The sequence below is a fragment of the Equus asinus genome, chromosome 25, assembly GCF_041296235.1.
Source record: "Equus asinus isolate D_3611 breed Donkey chromosome 25, EquAss-T2T_v2, whole genome shotgun sequence".
Classification (NCBI taxonomy): domain Eukaryota; kingdom Metazoa; phylum Chordata; class Mammalia; order Perissodactyla; family Equidae; genus Equus; species Equus asinus.
Window position 1 is genome coordinate 57291342 of NC_091814.1, and position 24453 is coordinate 57315794.

At 50.3% G+C, this 24453-nt stretch overlaps 1 protein-coding gene across 8 annotated transcripts in view; it reads right to left on the bottom strand.

Annotated features, from left to right (window-relative positions):
• The window catches only part of ATP2B4 (ATPase plasma membrane Ca2+ transporting 4), a 97555-nt gene that overhangs the window by 32641 nt on the left and 40461 nt on the right, over positions 1 to 24453 (bottom strand). For 6 of the 8 annotated variants that reach the window (XM_014830066.3, XM_014830113.3, XM_070497933.1 and 3 more), the window contains 10 exons: positions 22325 to 22986; positions 9994 to 10191; positions 9121 to 9378; positions 8532 to 8657; positions 7949 to 8074; positions 6773 to 6808; positions 5071 to 5232; positions 2345 to 2559; positions 1760 to 2002; positions 936 to 1174 (listed from right to left, as the gene is read on the bottom strand). In XM_014830066.3, coding sequence (XP_014685552.1) covers positions 936 to 1174; positions 1760 to 2002; positions 2345 to 2559; positions 5071 to 5232; positions 6773 to 6808; positions 7949 to 8074; positions 8532 to 8657; positions 9121 to 9378; positions 9994 to 10191; positions 22325 to 22517 — 1796 coding nt within the window. In that variant the 5' untranslated portion in view covers positions 22518 to 22986. The remainder of the gene's footprint in view (positions 1 to 935; positions 1175 to 1759; positions 2003 to 2344; positions 2560 to 5070; positions 5233 to 6772; positions 6809 to 7948; positions 8075 to 8531; positions 8658 to 9120; positions 9379 to 9993; positions 10192 to 22324; positions 22987 to 24453) is intronic. The other 2 variants (XM_070497932.1, XM_070497934.1) reach the window with 1 other exon arrangement.

Genomic DNA, 24453 nt, shown 5'->3' on the forward strand with positions numbered 1-24453 from the left:
TCCTCTTTTTTTTGCTGAGGAAGATTGGCCCTGAGCTAACACCTGTGCCCATCCTTCTCCATTTTATATGTGGGATGCCTGCCACACTGTGGCTTGAAGAGCCACCACGAACCAGCGAACCCCAGGCCACTGAAGCAGAGTGTGCAAACTTAACTGCTACGCCACTGGGCTGGCCCCTCATGTCATCTGTTCCTACTCATATGTGAATGCAACACCAAGAATTACTTGTGGGTCATCTGCCCTTTTGAACTTCTCTAAGGTAGAGAGATTCTTTTCATCCCCAGCATGTAGAATTGTGCTCAGTGCGTAGGGTATACTCAACAAGACTGTATTGCTTGAAATAAGGTGGCCAAGCTGGGGCATTTGTTAATTGAGTGACTGGGCCTATACCCATATAAGTCAGCTTTTAATGACCTATGGATTGATTGTCTAGCCACTTTGACTAAGTTAAGTCTGATTAATCCTGTAATCAGAATTGAGAACGAGAAGGAAACATTTCCAGTACTTGTAACGTGCAAGGCATTTTACTCACACAGAATCATTTAGTCATAGTGACCCCGTGAGATGGGGGATATTTTGATCGGTTTCAGATTAGGAAATGGAAGCTTGGATTGCCCAGCTCTGAATCCTGGCTGTGCCACTATCAGCTGCATCACCTCAAGCAAGTTACCTAACTTCCATGTGCCTCTGTTTATTTATCTGTAAAACAGCACAATAATAGCATGCACTCACTGAGTTGTGAGGATTAAATGAAATGAGCCACCTAAGATACTTAGAAACAACGATTGGCCTGAATAACTGCTCAGGTGTTAGCTATGACGTCACCACCTGGAAGGTGGCTCGCTCATCACTCAGATGCTTCCGCGTGGGGCAGGTCACCAGACCTCCCTGAGGGAGGATGGTGAAGGGAGGAGGAGCAGGGGAGGAGCGCTCACTTGCGCAGGATGATCTCGGAGGCGCCCTTGCTGTACATGCGGTAGCCGCCGGGCTTCTCGACGACGGTGCTCATGGACTTGCGCACCGAGTTGAAGGTGTAGACCTTGTAGAGCTTCTCCTCGGGCACCTCGCTGCGCACCGCGTGGTAATCCTGCTTCAGGTCCGTGACAAAGCCCAGCAGGGCACACTCGGTCTTGTTGCCCACCTGCCGCGGCAGGCCGCCCTCCTTCTCTGGAGGCTGCGAGAGAAGTGTGCATGGGCCTACTGAACAAGACGCCTCACCCGGGGAGAGACGTCCGGAAGCAGAGCACCCCCACGAGGCTTTCACAGAGACACCCGAGACCGCAGGGAGCGAGCATCTGTCTTGTTGAAGGGGTGCTGATGGTGGTCAGTGGTGACCGCAGCCCCTGAGCCATTCAGGGCTTAGGGATTTTTGAGCTTGCCCTGGGGATGGTGCTGGTGTCTCACCTTGTGTGGGTCTTATTCGAACACCCTCTCTTAGTTTCTGGAAAGTGAGTAATTTTCCTGATAAGCCCAATTCTGCTACCAGTGTGAGGTCTCTCCTTAGAGAAAGTGCCTTTACGAAGTGACTGGAGGGCATTGCAGAGCCACAGATTCCGACCTGCCTCACCCTCCCCACCCCTAATCTACTTCCACAGATTATTCCCTAGTCTCACCCCAAACATGTTCACTGACGAGTGGGAAATGGCATGTGGGATGGCAATTCAGGCAGAACAAACAAGAGAAAATTAGCTGCCTCACAGAAAATTAATAGTCCCTTCCAGCTACCCTTTCTAAGCGTCCAGGCAAAGGAAGAGCTTACCAGAATCTTGGAGGTATAGGCGCTGTTGATAGAAATGCTATTGACAACAAGGTCCAGGATCTTGGGCACGAGGACATCAGGGCTTGGGATCTGATGGTAATGAGTGTCCCCGATATAAGCCTGGATCACAGTCATGCGGTTCATGGTCAACGTGCCTGTCTTATCAGAGCAGATGGCTGTGGCATTGCCCATCGTCTCACAAGCATCCAAGTGCCGTACCAGATTGTTGTCTTTCATCATTTTCTACAAAGGAAGGAGAAAGGACTTGAGGGCACAAACTGAGCTCTCCCAAATACAAGTCAAAAGCCATTTCCTAGCTAACACCTCTCCACATTTTATCCTCCCGTCCCACACAAAAAGGCAGGGTACTACTTTTGTGAATCCTCTTAAGATTCTACTGGGTTACGGGAACACTGATGTAACTGATCAAGATGGTCCTGCCACAGAGCCAGCAGGTTCCGTTCTTGTGAGGCACCACCCAGAGTTTGTGGAGACAGAACGGCCTATCCTTTTGCCAAAGGCTACATGGCACCCTCCTTTCCTGTCTCTGTTCTAAAAGAGGAGACAGTATCATTCCAGTCTCACCTTCACAGAATAGGCCAGGGAAATGGTGACAGCCAGTGGCAGCCCCTCTGGCACAGCCACCACCAGTACGGTGACGCCGATGATGAAGAACTTGACAAAGTACTGGATGTAGATGGGAGTACACTCGGCCAGCCACGGTTTGCGCTGTATCACGAAGTTGTCAATCACAAAGTACAGAATCAGAATGAGGACTGTGATGGCAGACATGATCAGACCTGTCCAGGAAACAAGTCACATGAACCAGGCTCGAGGGCATTCCTAGGGCCCTAGCCAGAGATAGACTGGCATTAGTTGTAGCCTTTGCCACCAATTTTTGGAGCCACTACCTCCAGGAAGTCCATGTCCCTTCTCTCTTGCTTGCACATTACAGTGTATGGGAGAAGTCACTGGTTTTGCATTCCAAAGATACAGGTTCTAGTCTCGGCGCTGCACCTTCTTGACCTGTGGCTCTGGACTAGTCTTTTACCCTCTCTGGACCTGTTTCCTCATTCATAAATAAGGGGGTTGATCTAATTTTCCAAAATAGCATTCTGTGATTCTATCTCAGACCTACTCTCTTCCCACAGTTTACAATGTCATGACTGCACTTGCCTATTTCCTAGTAGTTTATCAATTTGGACTTCTCCTCTAGTAGCCTGCGAATGTCAGGCAACTCACAACTTGTTTATGGTGACGCCCTATGATGCTCTAACCCTTGGAACAGTGCTTCCTCAACCTTCCTCCTGACATGGCACAGACAGAGAGGACAGTGACAGCAGATATTTACATCGTGCTGACCATAGGCCAGGCAAGCCCTTCACATAAACCAACTCAGTTAATCCTCACAGCACCCTGTGAGAAAAGTGACTATCATTCCCCCTCTTTCATGAGGAAACTGAGGCACAAAGGTTCTGGGGCAGTATACTATTAGGAACCAACCATTCTGGCCTGCCTGAGACTGAGCAGTTTCCTGGGGTGTCGGACTTGCAGTACTAAAACCGACAAAGTCCCAAGCAAACCAGGACAGCTGGTCATCCTGCACCTTGAGGTAAATGGAAGAACCTGCTTGGGTTAGAGAACAACTGGCCCAGGGTGCCAACTGCTCCAGGTGCTGTCTGGCCACTCTAAGGACTGAAGGGGTCAGCAGCGGGCACTTGTGCCCATCTGTGGCAGAATGTCTGGGAGGAGCTTGCTTCAAGCCCTCGTCTGATCTGGGTCTTTGCTTTTCCTGAGGACCTGATGATTCGGGGGATCAGAGCAAGGCTGGATGATGACAGCAATTAACCACATTCTTTTGTACTTTGCTTCATCAGAATCAGGGCCAGGGGGAGGCAAGCAAGGCGCCCAGGGTGCAAATTTAAGGTGTTCACTCTCAGGGGGTGCGAGCCACCTCGCTTGCCTCACTCTAGTCCTGGCCTAGCTTGACATGTAAAGTAAAACACCAGAGGAGACTCACGGCCAGCCACCAGCTGGCTCACACTCCCTAAGAACAAGGCAGCCACTGGGAGGACCCGAAGAGGGGCAGGTGGGGTCTAATGTTTCAACCCTGTGCGCCAGGCTCAATAACTTGATTCCACACCTGCTGTTCACCGCATCTGTGTCTACATGCAAGAGGTTTCTCAGTAGTCAAAATTAGCTGGGCAACAGAACTGCAGGAACGGGCTAGACTAATGCTGTCCAGCAGAACTCTCTGTGATGCTAAAATGTTCTCTGTTTGCACTGTCCAATACGGTAGCCATTAGCCAAGTGTGGCTGCTGACCAAGTGAAATAAGGCCAATGTGACTGAGGAAATGAGTGTTTCGTTGTATTCACTTTTAACTAATTTAAACTGAAACAGACACACACGGGCAGAGGCTCTGGGAGTGAGCGGCGCAGACCCTTGCTACTCAGTGCGTGTTTAGTGGATCAGCAGCACTGCCATCACCTGGAGGCTTGTTAGAAACGCAGAAGCTCAGGTCCCAGCCCCCACCTCCTGAACCAGAATCTGTGCTTTGACAAGATCCCAGGTGAGCTGTACACGCGGAGGTACTGGGCTAGACTGCGACTGTGCTGAACAGAAGGGAGGGTCAGGCTCTGATTAAACAGCGGAACAGCCCTACCTTGAGGGTACAGCCACTGAAGGAGCAGTCTCCCTTTGCTCCCTCCTCCAACCTCTCGCCCCACCCCCTCATTGAAAGAAGGCAGAAGGAGGGGGATGGAGAGGCCAGCGCTGGAGAAGGCACTTCCTCTCACGACACACAAAAGTGTCTTTAGTGACCTCTCCTCTGGAAAGAGTTTCTCTAATCGCTGTCTTCCTTTTTCTTCCAGGCCTTAGTTTGAACTTATTGCTCTGTGTCTGGCCAGATGCTAACGCTACGCTAGGGAACTGCTCCAGCAAACAGCAGCCTTCCCTACTTTTAGGGAATTTATGAGCCAATACATGAGGCAGGTAAGCGGTTGTTAATGTCTTCCTTCTTGCTAATGTAAATCTCCCCTATGTGATATCAGGTCTTTACTTCCCATGTTTGGACGAAAGAGACCTCAGGGCCTTTAACTCTTACATGTAGGAAAGCACTTCTCTCTGAAGAAGCCGAGAGAGTGGCCACAGGGTGGCAGAGACAGGGACATAGCTGCCCAGGCTGCATTAGCCACGTGAAAGTTCCAGCTTCTTTCTGCCAGACCTGGGTGGGGCAGGAGGAAGGCAGGCACGAAGTGAGGACCCAGACGCGCACTGACCTACAGCAGCAAGAAGGCCCTGCACACTCACCTGCCTTCCCGATCTGCACGGCCAGGCGGGTCAGCTTGCCCTGCAGCACTGACTTCTCCTTTTTGGGCAGCTTGGCCGCCTTTTTCTCCTTCTCCTCATTGTCCATCCCCTCCTGGCTGTTGAGTGGCTGGATCTCCAGGGCCACTCCATCCTGAGTCTTTGCTAGGGTGTACACACAAATAGGACAGGTGAGCAGGCGAGGTAGGAGTACCGAGTAGAAGGCAGGTGGAAACCAAAAGAACCCTTCTGTCTTCTTCCTGAAATACACCTTGACCCTGACATCAGTTCTGATTACTTTCACCCCATGCCAGACAGGGAGCTTGCCTTCAACCCTCTATTAGGGCCTTTGGAGTGATATTCTAACAACTGGAGATGAAATGGGCATGCTTTGAGGGTATGGATTTCCTCTTCCATGGCAGCTTCCTCACCACCTCAGAGCCCCAAGCCAGGTTTCTTCCAGCAAGTCACTAAGTGCTGTTACCAACAAGCATCCTTCCTGGAATTCAGGGCTTAAAATAGTGAATCTTTACTGTAGAAAGGGGCTGAAGAGGAAGGTTGGCAGATGTTTCTAGAGCATGAGGGTCCTAGTCTGCTCTGTTAAAAGGTTCATCTCCATATATAGACTGTTGGGGAAGAAACACAGACCCCAGACACCGATATTTTCCAATTCATTCTTATATCACCTGAAAGATAGTGGAAGGAAATACCCTTTCTGCCCTGCCTGATGAAGGTAGGGAGGTACAGAGTGAGCAGTGGGGTTAAGTATTTTTGGGGAGAGGGAAGAAGCTGGTGTGAGGGATCCCCTGGAATAAGAGAAAGCAGAGATAAAGACAGACATATAAATCCATTTTGCTTTAAAAAGAAGAGTTAGAGAGATCTAAAATTAAAGAATTATTTCTGTGGAGCCCTGGTTCTCCAATGTGATGACTATTTCTAAAGACTATTATGATGTGGGTTACAAAGGAAAAAAACCTCTAGGAGCTCAAAAGAGCAATTCTGGCTGGTTTCCAGTCCCCCTCCAACTTCACCCCTGCAGAGCGCGGCCCCTTTGCTCAGGATGCCTTCCTGAGGTACTGTCTCTGCTGTCAGACTCACAAACAAGACAGAGACGGGATGTAAACACAGGCACCAAAAAAGAAACACACATCAGATCAGGAGGAAGAAAACAGACTGCGGAGAGAACAAAGAAAGAGGTGGGGAGAGAGGTACAGAGAAAGGGCTCTCTCCAAGCACCCCCGAGAAGACTTGCAGAGAAGGAATCCAGACCAGAAGAGGACACCGATGAGGAAGCTAGCCAGAGGAGGGTGCAGGGACTGCCCACCCCTACTCCCTCCACCACAAGGACCCCGAAGTCTTCCAACCCAGGAACCGATGACCATTGTTGTTTAAATCTGGCCTAAGGCAAAGAAGCAAAGACTTAACACCCTGGGAAGAGCAGATCAATCCCACATGCTCCCCAAGAGAAACCTTGACATGAGGTTCCGCAAGCCAACAGCAGAGGGTGCTGTTGTCCCATCTCAGATTGGGCCTGGGACCTTGAGGCCACCCCTAAATCTCTGCACCTTCCTCAGGATGAGGCGTCTGGGCCACAGCAGCAGATAACAGGTTTATGGAGAGGAAAAGGGAGAAGGCAGATGGCCTGGAAAGGTCTGGTTTGAGTGTGGGCAGGTAGAGATGGTAAATGAGTGGGTGGAGAGGTTACCTTTGTTGCGATTTTCAGGGACTCCTTGTTTTTTACCTGTTTGAACAAGAAAGAAAAAAGTGGGGTGGAGACCCAAAGTGACTATTAAGAGATCAGATATCCAATTTGTTGGTCCTGCTCAGAGTCCAGAAGGGCGACAGCAAAGGGGCTGAGTGCAGGGAGGCAACGTAAGGGAAGCTCACGTCTCTGCCTCCGTCCATTCTCACCAGGGGCTCTCGTGCCTCCTGGGCAGGGGAACCAGAGCGCCCGGCCGAGAGTGCACACCCGCACCTGAGCTGCTTCCTCCTGGAGCGTGGTTGCTTCTGGGAGGGTGCTGCTGGCCTGAGTCACATCACATAGAGAAACGGGGAGGGCTTAGGAGCGAGAGGTTGAACTGTTTCTGCCTGACGGCAAAGGCCCTAAGAGGCGTTTCCATGTCAGCTCACCAGCACCAGGCCAGCCTGCTCCTCTGTCATCTGCAGGCAGCTGCACAAGCGAATAGTCTAGTCCTGAGGGAATGTGTTTGGCTTCCTTCTCATAAACTGCCCTCCACTAAACAGCCCAAGAGGTCCCCCAGCCAAGTGGGAGAAATCTTTCTCTCCTCCCGGGTATGAAGGAATGCTGACGGAAAGGTGTGGATATGGTTTTAGTGTCTTTTTCTCTTTTGTCTTCTGTTTTCCCTTCCTTTGGGAACAAGTAAATGGCAGACAGGACTAACTTTGCGACAGACACGACTTCTCTCTTCCCACTCTCCTGGTTGTGTCTCTCTTCTACTGACAGTGCCTAGTTTCAGCAGGAGTCCAGTTTCTTCTCCTGACCAGTTTTCCCTTAGCCTGGATGGTTCATTTAACCCCCATGTTTGATGAAGAAAGGGGCAAGCGCAGGACTGTGCAGAGGGCCTCTCAGGCCAGAGCACTAGCCAGCTCACCTGGGCAGGCTTTGTCACTCACCCCTTTGCACCCCACCAACAGACACAGGGCTCCAGGCTCAAGCGCAGCCTGATCTGGGAGTCTAGAGCCAGGATCTGGTTTTCCTCAGAGCTCCCTGGGGAGCCAGGTTGACCCCTCTATCTCGGCACGGGGTTTGGATCTCTGCACTCTTCACCCAGCAGATTCTTCCATCCAGATCTGCTCCCCTGCTTCCTCCTTTGTCCACGGGGATGGGAGGGAAGAGAATCTCATTCCGAATGCTCCTTACCTTTTTTCTTCTTCTCCTGCTCTTCTCCCTCACTGGCCCCCAAGAGGGTAAAGATGATTCCAGTCTGGGAGTTGACACCCACAGCAGTCACTACCATCCGGCCAGAACCTTCCATGACGTGAGTGCCTATATGAGAAGGGAGAAGATGGGAGGAGTATTGTTTTTTTATACCTAGCCATGCTTTGGTGTGAGACACAAACTTAGGAAAAAAACACTCCCTCTTCCTTCCTCCCCCACGGATAATGATATACTCAGCAGATAGTAGGAAACGGTCAAGAGCTGGGCCCACTCAAAATACACCAAGCAAATTGGGGGTAAGGAGAGAAATCTGTCTAACTGCTTTAGGGTAAGGCTCCCTCCCCCACATCCCACCCCAACCGGCAGAGCCCTTCCAAGGCCCCTCCGGCACTGCTTCCTGAGAACCTCTTTTAGGTTGCCTGATGGCCTCGTGTTCAACCTACTACCATGCTGCTGCCCCAGCTGGATGCAGGACCAGAAGAGGGAGCAGGGTCTGCACCAGGTCTCTGTGGCCCAGCTGTCTGCAGGGACGTAGAATGGGAACTGGGGCAGCCAGAGGCCATACCTGAGAGCAACATGGGGTCTCTTTCCAGGGACTTCTTGACATGGTCCGATTCCCCAGTCAGAGAACTCTCATCAATCTTGAGATCATTCCCCTGGATCAGGATCCCATCTGCAGGCAGAAGGTCACCTAGTGCACAGAGGGAGCATGGAGCAGGGAAACAGGGTGGGTAAGAGCCTGGCGGGGGGCACCATCCAAGCCCACGTCGGGGCTGCTCCCATGGGCCCCACTTGTGGGCAACGGCTGGGGAGTGTCTGGAGAGCCTGGGAAAGACAACTTCAGCTCTGACGACCTTCCCAGGTATCACAAATTCAAATAATTACTGATCCCAAAACATCCTATCGTGGCCTGAATATTATATACTTTTACCCTAAGACACACAGGATACACGTCTGACGATATTTTGGCAGAGTTTCAGTTACTTCTTTCTTTGAATCTCCTTCCCACAACTCCCTTCTACTCTAACTGGAAGCTAACACAATTTGGGGGTCTTATCTCTTTGGGTCCTCAGCAATTCCCAGCCCCCTTATGCCAAAAGACCTCACCTCCCATGGGGAGGGTGGCACAGGTACGAGGAACATGGAGCTCTCACCATATTTGATTTGGGCGATGTCGCCCACCACGATCTCAGCCACGGGGAGCTGGATGATGTGACCATTTCGGATAATGGAGAACTTCTGCTCCTTTTCAATGCGGTTCTGCAGCCCCCGGAATTGCTTCTCTTTGCTCCAATCATTGAAGGCAGTCACAAGCACCACGATGATCACAGAGAACAGGATGGCCGCCCCCTCAATCCAGCCAGCTTCTGCCTCCCCTTCATCTTCCGGGGTACTTACAGCTAGACCACACTCTAGCCCAGGGAAAGGAGAGAAAGATCACCTAGGGGCTTTTGTTGACATTAAAAATGGGGGTATATTGCTTCTGCAATCCCCCAGAATGGAAAGTCAGGGAGAGAAAATAAAACTCTTGGGTAAAAGAGTTATGCTCTGAGGATACCAGAGGACAGCAGGCTTGGGCATCATCTCATCACCAACATAACCATTTATGTTAACCCAAAAGACACAAATGACTAAATAGCACAAAACACATCAATGCATATTACAGCCAAGTCACACGTGAAGAACTAATGATTCCCAAGATGGTCCAGCTCCCACTGCTATTTCCCATAATGCCGAACAAGTGGTGGGGACACTTTGAGAAGCAGGGCTTTGTTGGTTGGGTCAAGGTAGAGAATTCCTGACATCCTGATAAGGATGGGAGAAAGAGAAAAGGACCCTGGAATCAGGATGGGTTGGAAGAATAGCTTACGAGCTACTTGTTAGTTTCCTTTGGAAAATCTACCCTGGATAACAGGGGAAAGAAAGCCTTTTATGCTATAACCTGTCAACCACCAACACTCAGTGCTTTTTGGTGGTGGTGGAAAGAACCCAGATCAGAGTCACGCTGGGCTGTTCAAGACACTCACGCTCATTCTCTTCACCAGGGGGGCGGTAGAAGGACAGGACCAGGGAGATGATGGCTGCAATCTCCAGAATGATGAGTGTGACATCTTGAAGGGCTTCCCACACTAGTTCTAAGAAGGTCTTGGGTTTTTTGGGGGGGATCAAGTTCTGTCCAAACACTTGCTTACGTCTCTCCAGATCTGCAGGGTTCCCAGATAGACCTGAAAAGGAGACAGGAGTGGGATGAACGACCAAGAAAAACGGGAGAGACGGACGAGAGAAGAAGGCAGCTAGAAGACCCTTTGCTTCCTGACTTGCCATAGTATGAGATCCAGCTACTATGACCAACCACCCCAATTTGCCCGAGACTCAGGGGATGTGAAACTTTCAGTCTAAGAATGGGCAAACTGGGACAAGTTTGTCACAGGGGCCACTTACCCTTCTTAGTCTCCAGGGTAAGCTAGCCCAGACCTGAAACTTCTCCTCATTGAGTATGCTCCAGGTGCCAGCTCCAAGAGCACAAACATTACAATGTTTCCTGGGACTTGCACGGCACTTCTCTCTCACATTAACATGCAAAGGCTGGTGATGATTTAAAAACAGCTTCCATCCACAGGGACACACAGAAAGGCCAGAAAGAAAAAACTGTCTGCTCACGGTCTTGCCAGGAGGCTGAGACAGAGCCCACTCAGGTGTCCTGATTCCAAGTTCCAGTAGCATTAGGAGATCAACAGAGCAGAGGCTGTGAGACTCCAACTTCAGACATCCCCTTTGAGCACACGTGCCCCTCCTTTTCCGTCACACACACAGGCATAAACACACATTACTATTTTACTACTACTATTTTACCAAGTACTATGTACTTAGAGAAGTACTACTTAGACTAAGTACTACTACTAAGTACTAGGTACTAACAGAAGTGCTACTACTATTCAGGCTGGATAAAAAGAGAACAAAAAATGTGAAGCCACTAAGTTGGAAAGCAGAGTCCCTGACTCCCAGCATGCTCCCACTAACACACATGTAAGCTTCCAGCCCTGCGTGAGTGCACACACATATTCTAGGCATGCTCCCCAAAGGAGACAGGCAGAATTCTTCCCAGTGCCTTCCTTACATTTAGGCCCCTCTGCTGGGTCCCAGGGGGGTTACAATTTAAGGAAACGAAGAAATTCTGACACTTCAATTAACGCCAGTTGGCATTTATCAAGTTGTCCACACGCAGCTGCGGAGCGCCCCGGCTCTGGTGCCGCCCTGTTTAACGGGTGCCCCGCAGGCAGTGGGGCAACCTTTGTCTTGAAAAAAGGTCAGCAGCCGAGGAGGGTTAGAATCAGAGGACAGGACACAACCGGGCTTCACTTCATGGGGAGTGCAGGGAAAGGCAGATGTCTGGAAGCTGCCAGGAGAAAGTGGAGGTGCTGGTGCCAGAGGACTTCCTCACTCTTCAGTCAACACGGAGGCTGTGCTGCTGGCTGGGGATGGGGGCAGAGAAGGAGGGCAGATGCCTGCCCTCCATCCCCTCTGAGCAGGGCCCAAGAGTGTTCTCTTAAATAGCAAGAGGAGAGATCTGGGTTAGATCTAAGGAAAACATGCAGATAGAAAAAGATGTTGAAAACGGGAAACGAGGTACCCAAGGGAGTGTTGTTTGCAGGGTCTGAGATGGCCTCCATTTGTCCCCCTAAAAACAAAAGCAATCAGGACTCATCTGTCTGGGCAGGCAGACGAGGGGCCCTGCTGGAGGTAAAGTGGGGTCAAGCGGCACTCGTGCGGCCAGGCAGTGGAGACCACTTGCACTTACTAGTGCTTAGGAGAGGGAACCGGGAGCTGCTCAGGCGCCTGATGCTCCTATCCAGGCCTTCCGCCTCCTAGTGCCCAAATGCACCAACCTGCCTCCAGCCGAGCACCACAGCACAGCACAGCCGAGCTCCACAGGGGAGCAGGGCTTGGCCAAAGCTCCAGAAGCAAGTTGGGTTGCTTCCCAGAGGCTCCCTGCCTCCACCACCCTGAGAACAGGTTCCCAGTAGGAGAGGAAAGCAGGGGCCTGGGAAAAGAGCGTTCCTGGGAAGGCGTCTTGATCTCCAGGCAGGCAGAGCCAGAGATGCCAGGGTGCAGGGCCCTGCTGGTTTTGTCTCCCCAGGGACCCAAGAGAGCAAGGCTGTGCCAACTTGGGATTGCCATGCTAGAGGGCCAGGTTTGCTTGAGGGAAACAGGAGTTTGACAATTTGTCAACCTCCCTGGGATGTTTCTCAAGGACGGAGGCTTCACAATGCACAGAGAGGAGATGCTCTTCCTTCCTTAACAAGGGCGAGCAGATGACTATGAGGGCGAAGCAAGACATCAGATATTAGAGGGCATCATAAGGGACGTCCCAGCAGCCTGGTGAATGCCAAAACAGTAACGGTCTGGCTAAGACAACCCCACCGGAGGCAGCCCCACCCATCTCTGTTCTCACAGTAATGCCTTGTAATCATCCTTGACTCCTCTCTCTCATCCACCATATCCATTTAGTCAGGAAATCCTGTCAGCTTTACCTTCACAATAGATCCAGGGTCCATCCCATCTCACTTTCCCCTGCTGCCTTCCTGCTCTGGCCTGCCGCTGTTGCCTGCAGCTGGCTGACTGGGGCCCTTGCTCCCACCCTTGCTCTCCTGTCCTCAGGTTCTTCTCCACAGAATAGCAAGAAGGATCTTTTTCAAATGCAACCCATGTCACTCACCCACTCAGAATCCTCCAGTGGCTTTTACTTGGAGTGAAACTGGGCACTGAAGACCCTATGAACGCCTGCGTCCCCTCTCAGAGGGGACCTCAGCCCCACCCCCCACCTCCCGCGACTCTCCCTTGTTCACTGAGATCCAGCCAAGCGTGCCTTCCTGCGGTTCTCTGAGCACACCTGACACGATTCTGTTCCAGGGTCTACACAAGCAGCTTCCTTCGCTCATGTTCTTCCTCTTCAGTAGGTAGGGCTCATTCTCTCACGTCCTTCAGGGCTGTGCACAAATGTCACCTTCGTGAGGCCCACCCTGACCAGCATGTTGAACACGGCGATTCGTCTGCCTGGCACGCTCCATCCTCCTTATCCTGCTCAACTGTTTCCCTCGACAGGTCTTCTCCCCTAAGATATTGTACGATGCATTCACTGATTGTATTTGCCTCTCTCTCTCCACAAGGCCAGGATTTTTGTCTTTGTTCTTTAGGCCGACACCAGTGCCTGGCACATAGTAAGCATACAAATTTGTTGAATGAACTGCATGAATGGAGTGATAAATAAGGTCACTAACACTTAAGTGATTAGTATGGCCCGATGCTTCACCAGGCAATTCACGTCCTCTCATTCAAACACTGCAAATCCTATGTGGTAGCTACTATTCACTCCATTTTACAGAGAAGCAAACTAAGGCCTGGAGAGCTTATGTAACAACTCACGCTAGGATGTGGCAGAGTCCACACCGCTCCACAGGAAGCAGCTGGACGCCACCCTACACACGGAGGGGGCTGGGGTGTGGAGGGGCTGTGTGCAGCTGGGCTTCATTCTAGTGTGACCAGCTTGTCCCAGCTTGCCTGGGACTTTGCAGGCTTTAGCACCAAAGCTCCTGCCTCCTGGGAATGCCCTCAGTCCCAGGCAAATGGGGCTGGTGGGTCACCCTATGTCATTCACAGCAGTGCAGGCCCACCTGCCACTCTCCTCCACAACTCTAAGCAAATCAGCCCTGATCCCCCATTTAAAACTGAGGCGAAATTAGTCCTATTCTCTTCCTGTCCTCAGGGATGGTGACACCAGGTCTGTCAGAGTCCAACCTATAAGTTTTGTCTGCAATAAAAGGTTCAGTATGGACTTTTTTGGACCCAAGCAAATGAAACAAGACACATTATGGAAAACAAAAGGTCAGGCCTTGCTCTTGCCTAGATGTCCTAGTAAGTCACACACTTCCTTCCTTTTTGCCACCTTCTCTCATGTCTCTGCTCCACCTTAAGTCAGCCTAAGCTCTTACAAGAGCTGCCTTCATAAGTCAGGTGGCTGTGCCAGTCCCAGCACGCCCTGTGGCAGGGAGGGGCAGCCTGGGACTGTCAGCACAGTGGTCTTGGGAATCCTCTCTCTGACATGTGGCAGAAAGCCATGAGGCAATGGGCTTTCCATTCCAATTCTTCCTGCCCCCGAGAGACCCTCAGGCCCTGACCTCAGCAGCTGGAGCGTCACACAGACACCTGTCCAGTCTGGGAGAGGATTTGACTCCCTGATCTCAGCAGCTGCTTCTCAAATACACAGCTTCCTTTAGAGGAAAAGGAAGGCTTGGCAGGGAGAGAGTGCTGGAGACACAGGAAAAAGGTTTTCCCCAGAAATACATCAAGAAAATGAGAGGAAACCTTATCCCCAAGAACATGAGAAGGAAAGCCCCACCCAAATGAGGAGTACTTCTGGCCCTAAGAACCGTACTGAACCCGTGAGCTGGGAGAGAGGACAAGAATGTCAGGCTGTGAAGTCATAGCCCCCACCCCACCCTGGGGAGTGACAGAGACCCTGCCCAGGCTGGCAGGAGGACAGAATAAGCAGCAGTGGAAAATCTGTGTCTGCTGTGAGCCTGTGCAGGGACCTGGGCCAGGGGGAGAAGCTGCCGCCCAGCCCTCAGTGGCTTGGATAAAGCAAGGAAGGGCCAGGGCCAGCCTCCCTGGGACACCAAGGACTGTGGGCAGAGGTGCCCCTTATCAGAACCAGATTAGCCCCAGAAAGGGTGGGGCTGGGTTAGACATCATGAGGGACTTCCCAGCTGTCCGAGTTATGTTACCTTGCCAAAGAGACAGCAGCATCTTCCCCTACGCAGACAGCACAAGTGAGAGGTTTCTCTGGGTTGATTTGAAGGCAGCCCTCTTTGATATATGAGAAGAACAGACATCGGAATACCTTTCAAAGTCCTACCTTAAAAAACCTGGATTCAGGGCCTATGGGGAAGAGTAGCTTAAAATCAATATAGGGACCAGCAGGCTTCAGCCAGCTCCTGCTGCTAACCACCTGCCACTCCTGCAAGGATGCAGAGCAGCCCCTCCCTCAGCATCTCCAGCTCAACACACTTACAGCCTGGAGATGTGCCCTCTGCCTGCTAGACTTCCAGCCCCTGGAGATAAAGCAGTGTCTTCAAGGTCACAGCAAGAAAAGGTCAGAGAACGTCCCCTTCCTCATTCTCAGTCCAAAAAGCCCTGTTGAGGTGGGCAGCTTCCTCAGGGAACGTCTCCCTTTATCTGGGTCTCTGCTCTACGCCTTTTTCGAACACTCCAACTCTTGACACAGAGAGGAGAAAGCTCCCCGAAGTGCCCTCCTCAGCCCCCTGCCTGGCCCGTCCCCCGTCCCCCGCTCTGCATGCATGTGCTCCCATGCACTGTCACACTCCCGGGTGCTCACACCTTGGAGCTAAATAAAAAAAGCGAAAGCCCCGCTTCCAAGGGCAGACGCAACATCTCCCCCAGCCAAGGAGGGAGTGCTATCTTTCTTCCCCACTGTAGCTGACGGCTCAAAGCAAGGCAAGGACAAGAAGGTTCAGAACAAAACAAAACTTGTACAAGTTTCTGCCGAGCTGCCAAAGGAATGCAGCACACGGGTTCCAGGCCTGATGGAAGGGGAGAAAGCAGGGAAGATTCTCAGGTTCTGGAAGACTTAGCACTCTCCCCATCAAGATTTCTGTTCTCTGCCTGGCAGCATTATGCCAGCTAACCCAGGAGCCCAGCTCTGGGCAAGGAGGGCCTGGGGAGAAAAGAATGAACAGAGCCTGGGGTTGGGCTGGGAAGAGAAGGCCCACAGCTGGCACACACTGCTGGCCTAATTCAGCTCTAGGCATGAAACTCAAACCAGACAGGGAGCTCCCAGGATGCAACACGGAATTCCCTGCAGGCGGGCAGGACGGAGGGTGTCACTTTCATTCTCTTGTCTTTCTCAATCGTCCATCAGCCGGCTGTTGATGCTGCTTCCCCCAGGGTTTGTGAAACCCTTTCCCACCCCTCTACCAAGTACTAAATATTTCTGTTATGAGGCTACTGGACTTGCCTCAGCTACTAACATCACAGCATAGCCGCTTTCTGGCTGTTTTAGCTGTCTGGCCATCTCTGCCCCTTCCCCTCCCTCCAAGGTATTCTTTTGCCTTGAGTCTCTCTCACATCTTAAGCTGGTGCTAATACGTCTGCCCAAAGACTGATGGGCAGAGTGGACCACAGATTGTTAATCTCCACCGCCATGCCCATATTAAGTTGTTTTTAGGGCCATTTATTTGGCATCTTCGGTAGAGTTGGGGCAAGAGTTCAAGTTGATAGCTATGGGGCAGAAGGCACGGAAAGAGAGGTGGCTTGGTTACGCTTCTGTCCTGAAATTGATGAGCTCCTAAAAATGGATATTCCAAAACAGACTATAAGTCCTAAAGCTGGGAGGAGAATCTCAAAGAAGCCAATCGCCCATCTTCTTCTCACATCCGTACCATCCCATATTCACTCACCTAGCTCTCTATATCCCCCAACACTAACATTCCCTAAAGCAGTGGTCTCTAAGTAGGGGCATGCATCCATCTGTTGGAGCATGGGAAAATACTAGAACTTTTTATATTACATCATCCATTTCTATTTCTTGCGTATCTTATTATGTAAATAATATTAGTGTTAGAAATACTAACAGTAAAACAGTAGTGTTGTAGGTGAACATTTATTGGAGCTATGTGTCCAATTTTTTCCAGACTGACAATGCTACTAGAAATTTTAACCTGCCACACTGAGAAAGAGTCCAATCCCAGTATGCCCCAGCTTGTAGGAAAATGGACAATTCTTGGTAGAATATGCCACTGACCTCAAAAGGATGGTAACAGAACACAGTTAAACCCTAGAGTTCTTAAGGTGGCAGGAGCTATTAACCTAAATCCTGCAGTTAATGAACCAAAATCATAATTTGGGCTGATCGTCTTAAAACAAGTTCTTTCCCCTCCTGCCATTTACTCCCCAAAGAATCTTAGCTCCTCAGACCTGGTAGCTGCGCAGTAATTATGCGAGGCAAAGATGCTTTCTTATGCTGGGAATACGCAGTAAGTGCTAGCGTTTACCACAGAGCATGGCCAGGCAAGAGTCTGCCCGGGTAATCAGCTGATACAGGAGTTCTGTTTCCAACTTCTGAGCCCCCTTGCCCTCCCCTGCCATCCCTTCAGCTTAGGTCCTCATACTGAGTGCTCCCATAACACCCTGTTCTTCTACATCATAGCACCATGACAATATTTCTGCATTTGCCTTAGTTTCTGTGTATCTGATACTGTCCTGAAGCAAGGTTGACATGAGGGAAGCCATGTTGTAACTTAGAATAACCTCTGAGTAACTCACCCAGGCTGTGTATGTTTTACCTTGCATGTAGCCTAGGAGATAAATAGCTACCCTGTGGGAAATAATGCTGGCTGAAACATGTACTTCCCAAGAGTGACAGATGATAACTTCATTATTTTGAGTTTCTTAGGAACATGGCAACCTCCTCAGAGAAGAACATCTATGCTGGCATCCATCATTGAGGACAACCTGGTGTTGTGTCTCTAGCCACGGATGCCAGATGGTCAACGTTCCTGAGCCCCTCCTTCGTAGCCCACTAATCCCTATACCACTGCCTCAAGATTATGTATTTGTTTAAGGTGGTCTTTGGGACATCAGTCTGCCATCTTCCAATTCTGCTGGCTAATCAAATAAATCCTTTCCTTGACCACTGACTCATCTGTAATAGATTGGCTTCAGGGTTACAGCGAGAAGAATGAGCCCTTGCTCAGTTACATAGCCTCTTGCAGCCTGTAAGCTCTATGGAAGGAGGAACTGTGCCTGTAGTGTTCACCACTGTGTCTTCAGCACCTGCTGGACATGAAATATTTGCTGAATGTGGTTGAAAAGGAATTGGAGGCCCTCTGGATCCCACTGTCACATCCTCAACTCCGCAGAGGAGAAACGCAGCAGCAGGGTACAGAGGGAACATGAGCTAGAAATTCCCACCATCATTCTTCTAGATCCAAATTCAACAGAAACAGTCCAGCTTTCTGAAAGAAGCCCACAGCTAACGATTTATTGTTTAGTCAGGCTTCCCTTCTTTGCCCTTCCTGGTCTGGTCTCAGATCTTCCTCCTAAGTGTTGGCGTAGCTCCTCCTCAGAAAACATCATTCTTCCTCCTCAAGAAGGTCACAGAGCTGAGGACCAACGTGGAAAAGTTCTATGGGGAAGGAATAATTCATACAACCTTCCATCTAGACCAAAGAACCTCTCGTTTAGTGTCTCTGCTTCCTATACACAAAGGGAGACTGGGACTAAGGAAAATACCTTCTCTTTCTTACCTGTAAGCCACAGGTAATTCTCATTCTGGACTCACAAAGGTTTCTCCTGCTTCCTGAAGCCAGGAGATACCATGGAAAACCACTTGGAAAATAAAAGGCTATCTTCTAGCAGGTGTCATCCAAAATGCTCTGCTCTTTGAGAACTGGAGAGATTGGATGGGGTGAGGAAAGAAGAAGAGACAACAGAAGGAGGGGGATGAAGATACTGGAATGAGGAAAGCAAGCAAACTACAAAGATTCCATTGGTGCAAAATGTTCCGATTTTCCCTGCTGATAAACCCTGGGCAACACAGCTCACTCCCTCTGGAGCTCGAGCCTCACCTGAGCCTCCTCGCTTTTGGTAACATGGCCGCCGCAGTAAAGGCTGAAGTCTGCAGCCTTGTTGCTGGTTGTTGCTGAAAACCGTGGAAGCTGAGCACCTCCACTCTTCCCAGGTCTAATCAACTCCTGGCCACCGAGGCAACTCCTCTTACCCCAACTAACCACGTATACTCAAGGCACATGAGGCAGGCTAACTTAACAGGAGCACTCGGTCACAAGCAGACATTTTATCAGGCGTCGAAACATAAAACAAAGAAATTCTCTGTGCTCCTGAGAGTCTCCGTGTTGCTGCTCTAGCTAAGAGGCAACAGGGCATCAATGGATTGTGAGTCAGAAAACATAAATATTCCATCATGTTCTACCCTGCAGGAAGACCTCAGGCGAGTCATTTAAACCTTTTGGCCTGTTGAGAGTGACAGAGACACAGAGAGAGAGAATGAATTAACATAAAGTCCCACCTGCCTCTAGAATTGTGTAAATCTAGAATAGTAAAACCATGTTAGTGTGAGAAATGTTATAAACTCCAAGTTCCATAAGGCCCCTTAGTAGCTATGGTTTAAAAAAACTGATCAATCTATACTAAAGATGCTATCAACCCAAAAGAAAATAAAGGGAAGAGCCAAACTCTAGCAACCAATCTCCCCAATCTTACTTCACTTTGGTTTCTTTCTTTTTTTTGTTTTTTTGAGGAAGATTAGCCCTGAGCTAACCACTGCCAGTCCTCCTCTTTTTGCTGAGGAAGACTGGCCCTGAGCTAACATCCATGCCCATCTTCCTCTACTTTATACGTGGGATGCCTACCAGAGCATGGTGTGCCAAGCAGTGGCATGTCCGCACCCGGGATGCGAACTGGTGAGCCCCGGGCCGCCAAGAAGCGGAATGTGTGCACTTAACCGCTGCGCCACCAGGCCAGCCCCATCACTTTGGTTTATAACCAGCAGAATTCAAGCACCAGGTAAATTTCTTTATTCTTATTATTAGTTTGCAGGGGCCTCCCACAGATGACAAAACTATGCTAGGTTGTCAGGCACTTCAGTGTGGTCCCTTATGAACAGGCTGGCTTTCTACAGCTACAGCTCGTCGGGGCACCTGGATGTTGATGCTCTTTTCTCGGCCTGCCCAACTAAACAGCTCAGCATCACCCTTGTCTGGCGGGAGACTCCTGTGTCACAGCTCCTCTGTGTCTCCTTTCCCTATCCCTTTACTCCTCTTACACATGAGGAGGTCATTGTTGGCACAGGGGGCTAAAAATTATCCATGGAAAAGTTGTTTTCTGACACCCCACCTCCCCAGCTCCAGGACCAGCCCTATGGTAAGGCTTACACTGAAACAAATCAGAAATATACATTTGTGATCTAAGGAAGCAAGAAAATGGCGGTGCACAGCTGTACCAATCGCAGGGTACTGGGATACAGGCACGGCCAAGGTCTGCAGCAAGAGAGACACTCGCCAGCAGAAGGGGCGGCTGTCAACTGTAAGTCTGAAACCAGGACTGGGAAAGAATCTAAGGGCATTGACATGTCTATAACATTTGATATCCAATGTTGAGACTAAGTAGAATATAAGCTGGCCTTTGGGAATGGAAGCTCTCTGGGAATCAGAAAATAAACAGCAGCAGCTATGAGACAGGATTCGGGAAACCAGGAGGAAAGTCTGGATCCTGCTATTAGGAGCTCCCCAAGTTCCAGGGCATTTGGACTCCTGAGTTTCACTGTGAGAGAAACACTAACCGAAGGGATCAAGAATAGAATAGGAAGGGAAAAAGAAAGATCCTGCCTAAATTCTGATGGGTGTTTCTAAACTACTGTATTATCTCAGTGAAAATATAATAGGAATAGCCTCATTTTAAAGTCAATACTACTACAAAAGAGGCAGAATAAAGAAATCTAGCTGACAGGAAGCAGGCTACAGGAAGTAGCCTGGTCATACTGCTAGGCTAGTAGCAGTCACATACTAGCCAGAAAGCAAAGACTGAGCCACACGAAAGCAACTAAGCACTGCCATCGCACCCAGGTCTCTCTGTGACATCAAGAGGGGACTGGAGGCGATGACAGCAGTGGCAGTTACCCATGCACTAATCTCTCCAGTTACACATTGTAGTCCGTAGGCACTCATATTCTGGTAAATATCTTCAGACACATGGGCTCTGTTTTAATCTGAGACAACTAATTTATTGAATAGTCATGATAAGCTTGAGCATTGTACATACGTTATACTATTTAATCTCCATAACTCCATAGGCTAGGTAGTAACATCCTTTTCAAAGAAGAAACAGACTTAGGGAGGCTGAGTAAACTCTTCAATGCTATTTAGCTGGTAAATGGTAGAGCTCGTATGTGAACTCATGCCTACGAGATAGGAAACCGAATTCTAGAAGTAAAGAGGACGTGTAGGGCAGCTCTTATAGACAGCAAAGAAAACAAGACACTGACAACGTAAAAATATCTAGATACAAATCTCTCTCTCTTTTTTTCCTAAAGAGTCTGGACCCTAAGTCACTAACTTATAGCATTGGGTAGAGGGAAAAACTTAGAATTGGCAAGAAATATGATGTGGCTTTCACAGAAGACTCAGAAAGAATATACCTCAAGAAGCTGAAGGCACCTAAAGGACACGATCTTTGCTCCATCTCATGCTACTCAACCACGCCTGCCTGACAGAGAGGACCAAGCAAGAACCTGGAACAGAGACGGTGAAACCAGGCAAAGTGAGAAAGCAGGTTTCCTTTTGTTCTCTCTCCATTCTGATTAGGCAAAATTTCACATTACCGGGCTGGGCCAGGCAAGCATGAAGCTGGAGTTTTCGGTCTCGTTTACGAATAGATTAAGAAGAACTTATTAAAAGTGAATCAGGCAGGTTGAAAAAGTTATCAATAATTCTCTGACAAGAAACAGAGTGAGTAGGGGCTGGCCAAGTGGCACAGTGGTTGAGTTTGTGCCCATCGCTTTGGCAGCTCAGGGTTCATGGATTCAGATCCCGGGTGTGCAGCTATGCACTGCTCATCAAAGCCATGCTGTGGCGGCATCTCACGTATAAAATAGAGGAAGACTGGCAACAGATGCTAGCTCAGGGCCAATCTTCCTCACCAAAAAAAAACCCCACACCAGAGTGAGTAATCCAAAGATATGGTGGTACAATTCTCTACCTCGTGATTTACTGTTCTATTTCTAACTGGATACAATAAAGAAGTGATATATTAAGTAGATGGACTTACTTTTTTTGTGCCCACCCTCCCCAATTACACTGTAAGATCAGTGTGGGGAAGAATTATATCTTAAAACACTTTTTTTTTCTTCTTCTTCTTCTTCTCCCCAAAGCCTCCCCAGTACATAGCTGTATATTCTAGCTGTGAGCGCCTCTGGTTGTGCTTGAAACACTTTTGCAATCAAAGACTCATAGAGAATAAGGGACTTGATGATTATTGACTGATAAAAGCATCTCTAACACGAACATTTGTAAAACAGAAATAAATATCCTCCTTTCTATATACTGATACGGAAAAAGGAGGAAGGAATGATCTAGAGAACACCACAGTCCCTAAACAGCACGTCTGGGAGAGCCACGGCTGTTCCCACAGCCTCCCGCCTGCCAGTGCCTCAGACAGCACGCTCCTCCCGACCAGGCACAGGGACACCCCGAGGCCCCGGGCGCCGCCTCCCCGGGAGCGGGAAGCGCTGTGGCCGACAGGGCCCGGTCCCACCTGACACGCCCTCACCTTCCACGGGGTTGGTTTTCAGCCTGCTGCACAGATTCGCCACGCCTCCGTAGTGGGCGTGGATCTGGTCTATCGCGTCCCCCGAGCGCAGCTCCATGAGCTTCCTCAGGTCCATCACCGTGCAGCCAAAGTCCCCCTCGCGGCTCTCGCCCGGCGAGTTGGCCGGCAGGGCACGTTCTGCGGGGCTCGTCATGTCGCCGGCTGTCACTGAGCCCTCGGACCGAGAGGACGGGGCTTCCCTCCGGCCGACCAGGCTCTCTGGCCTCCCGGCCTCGCTTCTTCCTACCTCGTGCTTCTCTGGGGCCTGGTCAGGAAACAGATCGACTGGATCTTGTGCAATAAGCTTCAGAGCAGCAGACTCAAGCCCAGATCCTACTTTGCGTACGAAGCTTGGCAGTGAGAGGAGGAGGAAGATGGGGGAGCCGAGTGGAAGCCGGACCACGCGTCGCGATGATTGGTGTCCCCAGGTGGCGATGGAAGCGGCCGTCCAGGGTAGGTAGGTTCCTAGCTTAGACCGACTTGCCCAGATGGAGGTGTAAACAGGATGTGCATGTTACCATGGAGGCAACCTTAGCAACAACCAGCAACCGCGGTGGTAGAGAGGCGGCAGGAGGAGGAGGAGGAAGAGGAGGGCTCCCTGGATACTGATGACAACTGGATCTCTGGAGCAAAGGTTCAAAGAGAGACAAAAAGAAACCGTTAGAGCAGCCAGGGGGGTCGGGCATCTGCCAGGGCAGGAGGTACGCATTCCAGCACCAGGGCTTAGGGGGCGGCTGGGGCCGGAGCCGGGGAGCTGACTTAGGAGAGACCCCTCCCTCCAAACTCCAACGTAAAGAAGTGATTTCAGATATACCCCAGTCTTCATACCTCACTTCTCCCAAACCAAATCTTACAACTCCCAAAACTTGGAAATAAAAGGCTATGACCTCTAACCGCTCTAAAGCTCCCCCTGTCTGTCTATTTGGGGGACCCCTTACAGAAGCCTTTAGTCTGACCTGACCTCTAAGAGGTGAGAAGAGCTCAGAGACGGGGTCCGGACCTGAATGATCTGGGGGGCAGCCTGCCAGTCGGCCAGCCTCCCCCAGACCCCGCACCCTTCCTCACTGCCAACCCACACTGACAACCGAACAGGAGAACATGATACAAGCCCAGCCTCCAGCCTGCTGCCGCTGTCAACGGTCAGGCAGCAAGTCCAGGTCTCGAAGCCAATCCCCATCCCCTCCAAAAAGCCTGGCAGGAAGGGGGGAGCCAAATATCGTTTTTACATAAAGAGGACAGAAGGATCTCTGAGGAGGAAGGACAGTGAGTTTGAAGCCTGACTTCAAGTTTCCCTGGGGCAGGGCGGCAGTGATAAGACAGCTCTGAGTCACAAAGAGCCTAGGGCCACAGTAAGCTCGGCAGGGAGCAGTTGGCCTGTGTGTCAGCACCCAACGGAGGGTCTTGAATGAGCACTTCTCCTCTCAGAAAGGCATATGTTACCGCTCATACATGCTGCCTGGCGGCAGGGCGGAGCTACGAGTAGGTGAGGGTATGGAGGGCCAAGGGTGGGAAGGGGCTTAGTTCTCAATTTCAGAGAGGGCTGCTGTATGTCACGCAGGAGCCATTGCCAGACACCAGCTCTTTAAACGTGAAGGGGCTCTTCCTGAAAGCAGCACCAGCACACGGGAGGCTAAGCCCTGGCAGGCAGTCCCCACTGACTTGACTTCAGTTAGCAGGAGGTGGCAAGGAGCTCTGGTCAGCCTCTCTCTAATGAAGAGATGGCATCCTCGCTTCTACAAGGTGAACAAAGCAGCACGAGAACCATCAGGTAAGGACTTGACTCTTTTATTGATTACTTTTTTCCAAAAATCACATGTGGCTAAAGTTCCTGCTGATTCCACATGATCCCTGTTCTCGGCTGCGATGGACGTGGTCACACCCCTCCCTCTCCAGATTTGCCCTCTGCTGCCTCCTTCTACCAGATTGTTAGAGCCACTCTGACTTACAAAGGTTTAAGGAGCTGAGTTTTGTTTTGTTGTTGTTGCTACTGATTTTTAAACATCATACTCCCTTTCTTTTTAAATGTCATCAAAGAATCCTGCGGGGAGGCCCGCCTGGTGGGGCAGCAGTTAAGTTCCCACGTTCTGCTT